The sequence below is a fragment of the Notothenia coriiceps genome, unplaced genomic scaffold (assembly GCF_000735185.1).
Source record: "Notothenia coriiceps isolate Sejong01 unplaced genomic scaffold, NC01 NC01_scaffold00037250, whole genome shotgun sequence".
NCBI lineage: Eukaryota > Metazoa > Chordata > Actinopteri > Perciformes > Nototheniidae > Notothenia > Notothenia coriiceps.
In genome coordinates, this window is record NW_011369951.1 from 14,321,395 (window position 1) to 14,326,668 (window position 5,274).

Here is a 5,274-nt window from a genome sequence, read left to right on the forward strand (position 1 = left end):
AAGCATGAAGAACAAACAAACACGGCCGGAGGCGAAGTTGTGTTCCCTGGATGAGCTGAGCAGGCAGAGTGCCTGCCTGTAGCTTCATGGAGCAGCTAGCAGAGAGACAAGAAGCTAGCAGCAGCAGTCACTTCACAGAGCCGTCACTCAATGTGACCACGCCCTAATTTATGCAAAAACTTTAAGACCTAATATAAATAAAAGGGTCGTGTTAGAAAACAATTCACTCACAGACCCATAATCATGAAGGTGGAATCTAACTATATTCATAATAATATTTATTGCATCCATGGGTAGAAACATGGTTTTTTCTGCTGTAAAGTTGGGCATTTTAACATGGGGGTCTATGGAAATTGCTCCTTTCTGCAGTCAGTCCCTATCGGCCAATATATGAACTGCAGTGTGTGCCACTTCCGTATTGGCGTCCCGGCTCTTCCACAGAGTTTGCCGCTTGGTCAAAACCCTCAAAGTACACCCTGTAGCGAGTAAAACTCTAAAACAGAAAATACCACCCCAAAACGCCTCGTTGGTGAAACGTCATCATGACGTCATCATCCATTTGATTCTTCCGGGTACGTGCTTACGAAAGCACGTACCCGGAACTAAATGGGCCAATCCGTGGAGCCGTGACGTTATGTCCACGGAGCCGTTACGTTAAGCCCCCGCTGATTGGTCCAAATTGACCAATCCACACACACACTGAGTGCAGGCAGCCCTGCTGATTTCTGCTCCCTGTGCTGCAGGCTGATAACAGACAGTTGGGATCGCGCAAAATTCTCTCTGCAGACCTATTCTCACAGCGTTTATCAACCTATAAACCCTTTTCTTACTCAATATCAAGCCACACTTATTGTTTTTATTTCGGCTGTGACTTTGTGTGTGTTCAGGTTGTGTTTGGCTGTGTATGCTAAACAAGGAAATCACGGAGGGAGGGGGGGAGCTGCAGCGAGCCGTTTAGTGGAGAAAGTGAATACTGCTGAATACACATACTTTACAGAGATAGAGATGCTGTATGCGAAACCAATGTGAGTTTGGAAAATTGCACAGCATTTTTCTATTTTAGTATACCTCAACAATGGAATTATGATCAGTGGAAATGGCCATGACATGAAGTTTGTACCATGTCAGCCTCCGTACAGCAGTGATTCATTGAACTCGTGATTTGTTTACAGTTAAAACTCCGGGTGATCTGGGCCGACTTCAACTTCCTCCTGCTGCGAAAATGTTTTACTTTCTCCTGTTTTCATCGTCGATATTCCTGGTCTGCAGAGCCATCGTGTGTCCATGTGAGAGACCGGAGCTCTGTGAACAGATCCGGGACGAGAGAGACTTTGAGGTAGTTCACGTCTGTCTGTGACATAAGCTGGTGTTCAACATCCACCTGCAGCACATCACTGATAATTCTGCATTTAAATATACTGTTAATCACTTAGATAGATAGAGTGGCTACAAACCAATAGCACATTACTAAAGAGATAATCAGAGAAAGGCAAATCTGGTCAAAACAAGACTATAGTTGCTTATCGAGAATTGAAATGAGGTGTATTTAATTTAATTGAAGTTAGTTCTAGGTTGGGTACTCGACAGACATTCACTAAGTTTCTAAAAAAACAACTAAATTTTCTTTATATTATATAAAATAGAGAATACTCTCAAATCCACGAAAAATAGGCGTGTTATCCTACCTAGTGTAGTAATACAATTCTGCATTGATTTGAAGGCCTTGGGTCACATTACATGGATTGAAATATTGAAATACTCAAGTATAAAACAGCTGAATTTTCCTAAGAAAATTTCATAAAATAAGCACTGTAAATCCAATAACAAAGGGGTTTTTCTTATTTGTCAGATGTAGTAGTAATTTCTGATATGCATTCGGAGTCGCTTTATAAAATAAATCCATCAAAAATGTTTATGTAAAATTAATTCAAGACACGTCAGTGATCAAATATAGTTGAGCCAAATGTATTTTAATATGTTTAGCATATTTATTAGAACTCTATTGACATCAACGTATTGCAAAAATGGTACACCAAATAGCTTTTTAAAATCATTTCCACTATCCTTTTTGTTTTGCTTTGCATAGTGAGTATTAAACTGGCATATTCAAGTATGAATTGATCACAGCCTGTAATAAACATACATAAAGTAAAAGAAAAAAGAAAAAAAATTAGAACTCTTGGTTTTGCTAGGGACTGGACTTTTTTTTTTTAAATAGCCATTTTATGATAAGGTGCTTTAAAAGTTACATGAAAAAGAGATAGCAGTGAACAGTGTTTTGAGTGAATGGCATGCTATACATAATATTAGCTTAAGTTTCAAATTGGGACTGCTGTTCCTCTTTATCTATGCCTGTCTGTGTTTGTTTAACGTTTGTGTGATATTTGAGAAAGAGTGGACTTCTGTGAGGTGACTCATGCTTAGAAACTCACATATCAAAGTGTTAATTTAAAGACTAATTTTGTAATTGTACAATACTTAATGTTCAATATTTAATAATAATAATACATTCGATTTATAAAGCACCTTTAATTGCTAACAGCAATCCCAAGGTTCTACAGGAGGCATAATAAAAACCAACAAAATAAACAAAAGTTTAATCAAAAGCTTTTTAAAAAAGAAAGGTTTTCAAGCCTTTCTTGAAGGCGTCAGTGGTCTGTGGAGTCCTCAGGTGGTCTGGGAGGGAATTCCACAGGCGAGGAGCAGCTGCACAGAAAGCCCGATCCCCCATTGTGTGGAGTTTGGCCCTCGGGGGGCGAAGCCGATGGTTTATATATTATTAAAGACCTTTCTCACAGAAGAACATTATACTTGAGGAATACAGGGTTAATTAATAACCTCAATAACAACTGCATTCCAGTTTTGTGCTAGAGCCCTGATAGTGTCACCAACTGGTATGACTTACTGTGCCTTAGACATTAGCTTTTTACTCTTCTAATTATTGTAATTAGTACATTTAGCTATTTTAAATTAAGGCATTTACATTTTGCACAAACCCTAGTCTGCCCTTTATTATTAAAGGAGACTTGTATTTGTTATGTTTTTGAGACCACAAGCAGCAATACTGACCTAACTCGGGTAGAAGGGATGTGATTTTATCTGAAAGTAGCCTATTGGTCAGTCACCAGAAAAATAGCCATTTTCAACATCAACTAGGGTTTTTTTAGCCTACTGTCAAGTACCACACATTGCCTGAATTTCACTATAATACAATCCAGACCATGTCAGACTTTAGTTTTAAAAAATCAGCTTGGGCTCTGGTAACCTGTGATAGACAAATTCAGGCTAGACTTAATGAGTAATTTATAATCAACAATCCATACATGAATTGGCAATTCAAAAAAAGGTTGCAGCTATCATAATTCAGGCCGGCCTGTTTCTTATAGTTTGAGAACCTTTACTGTGTTAAGATAAAGAGACTGAAATCACAGTGTCAAACATGTTTCCTTTTTTGAAGATTTATGAATAAACAAACAACAAAATGCTGTAAAAGTGGGACATTAAAGGTATGTAAAAGCAGCAGTTACTCTTCCAGTCATGAGTCTGTGTGTTTTCAGGTGTATGTGTTTGACGTTGGTGGAAAGACATGGAAGTCCTACAACTGGAGTATGGTGACGACAGTGGCAGCGTTTGGAAAATATGATGCTGAACTCATGTGTTACGCTCACTCCAAAGGAGCGCGGCTTGTACTTAAAGGTAGAATTTGGGCTTTTTGCCTTAATTAAAGAGATAGATTGGAAAAGGGGGACAAATTATTTAATTGATACTTGTTAAATTCATCCAGTCAGTGTTATAAGCAACCTCAAACTTAATGTTTGAACCAGTTCCTGACACATTTGGTAATCTTTGATGCTACTTCTTGAACTGTTAAAAGTTCATGGCCATATCGTCCTCATAATGATGTCCATCTTTCTCTTTGTTTGTTTGAAAAGGTGACGTTCACCTACCCTACATTGTGGACCAAGACAACAGGACGGCGTGGATAACAGAGAAAGTGAACCTAGCCAAGAGTCAATTCATGGATGGGATCAACATTGACATCGAGCAGGCCGTGGACGAGGGGTCGTCAGAGTACCGTGCTTTGACATACCTGGTCAAAGGGACCACTGAGGCCTTCCACAGGGAGATCCCAGGTTCCCAGGTGAACACAATGTTTTCAACAAATGTCACCATAAAAACATGTAGTTTGGTTTAACTCTATGCCTTATTCATTTGACCTAGAGGCTTCTTTAAATGAATCTTATTCCTTATCTCAAGGTCTCATTTGATGTTGCCTGGTCACCAAATTGTATCGACAAGCGCTGCTATGATTACGTTGCCATCGCTGAGTCCTGCGACCTGCTGTTTGTGATGTCCTATGATGAACAGAGCCAGATCATGGGGGACTGTATTGCAATGGCAAATGCCCCACTCTCTCAAACACTGAATGGTTTGTTGTCCAGTTTTTACGTTATGAATGAGAATAAATCAGCTTGTCAATGCAGTCAACTACTCATCACCACCTTATGCCTGTTATGTTTCTTTTAAGGTTATGACCAGTTTTTGAGTCTGAAAATCAATCCAAAGAAGCTAGTGATGGGAGTGCCATGGTACGGCTATGACTACCCATGCCTTAACTTTTCCCAGGTGAGATACATTATGTTCATTTAAAAGATAAATATAAAAAACTTGCGTTATTACATTACATTGCATTTAGCTGACGCTTTTATCCAAAGCGACTTACAATAAGTACATGCGATTAGGAAGATACAACCTTGAAGAAAACAGAATCATATAAGTACATCAGGTTTCATAGAGCCAAACATTTCAAGTGCTACTCAACTGGCTTTAGATAAGCCAGCCCTTTATTAGTATATAAGTGCTTTGTTAATAATTCAATCGCTCGAAGTGGAGTCGAAAGAGATGAGTTTTCAGTCTGCGCCTGAAGATGTGGAAGCTATCTGCTGTCCTGATTGTCAATGGGGAGCTCATTCCACCATTTTGGTCTACTACGGCAGATGTGTAATATTTAATGCAGCCGAACCGTGTACACAATGCCGTTATGTGATTACTTCCAAAGAGAAAAGCAAGAACACTCGGAATAAAGTATTATTTTATTCTTTTAAATGTTTTCCGATTTCATATCGCATAAACACCATATCCCAACGTGCATTACGGCTAAAAATCCAGGATTATGGATGTAGTTCGATGTTTTAGCCTATCAAAACCTCTAAAAAAAGAAAGGTAGTCTCTCAGAATCGAAAGAGAAAAACCTATGGGAAAAACAAGAAAGCA

At 38.8% G+C, this 5,274-nt stretch overlaps 2 protein-coding genes across 2 annotated transcripts in view; one reads left to right on the forward strand and one right to left on the reverse strand.

Moving 5' to 3' along the window:
• Positions 1-5,274, reverse strand: part of pik3cg (phosphatidylinositol-4,5-bisphosphate 3-kinase, catalytic subunit gamma) — a 113,325-nt gene that overhangs the window by 13,663 nt on the left and 94,388 nt on the right. The window lies entirely within an intron of this gene.
• LOC104967141 (di-N-acetylchitobiase-like) overlaps positions 1-5,274 on the forward strand; it is a 15,219-nt gene that overhangs the window by 94 nt on the left and 9,851 nt on the right. Inside the window, exons 2-6 of the mRNA XM_010796557.1 lie at positions 1,173-1,336; positions 3,558-3,696; positions 3,933-4,141; positions 4,258-4,429; positions 4,529-4,626. Of these exons, the coding sequence (XP_010794859.1) occupies positions 1,173-1,336; positions 3,558-3,696; positions 3,933-4,141; positions 4,258-4,429; positions 4,529-4,626 (782 nt within the window). The remainder of the gene's footprint in view (positions 1-1,172; positions 1,337-3,557; positions 3,697-3,932; positions 4,142-4,257; positions 4,430-4,528; positions 4,627-5,274) is intronic.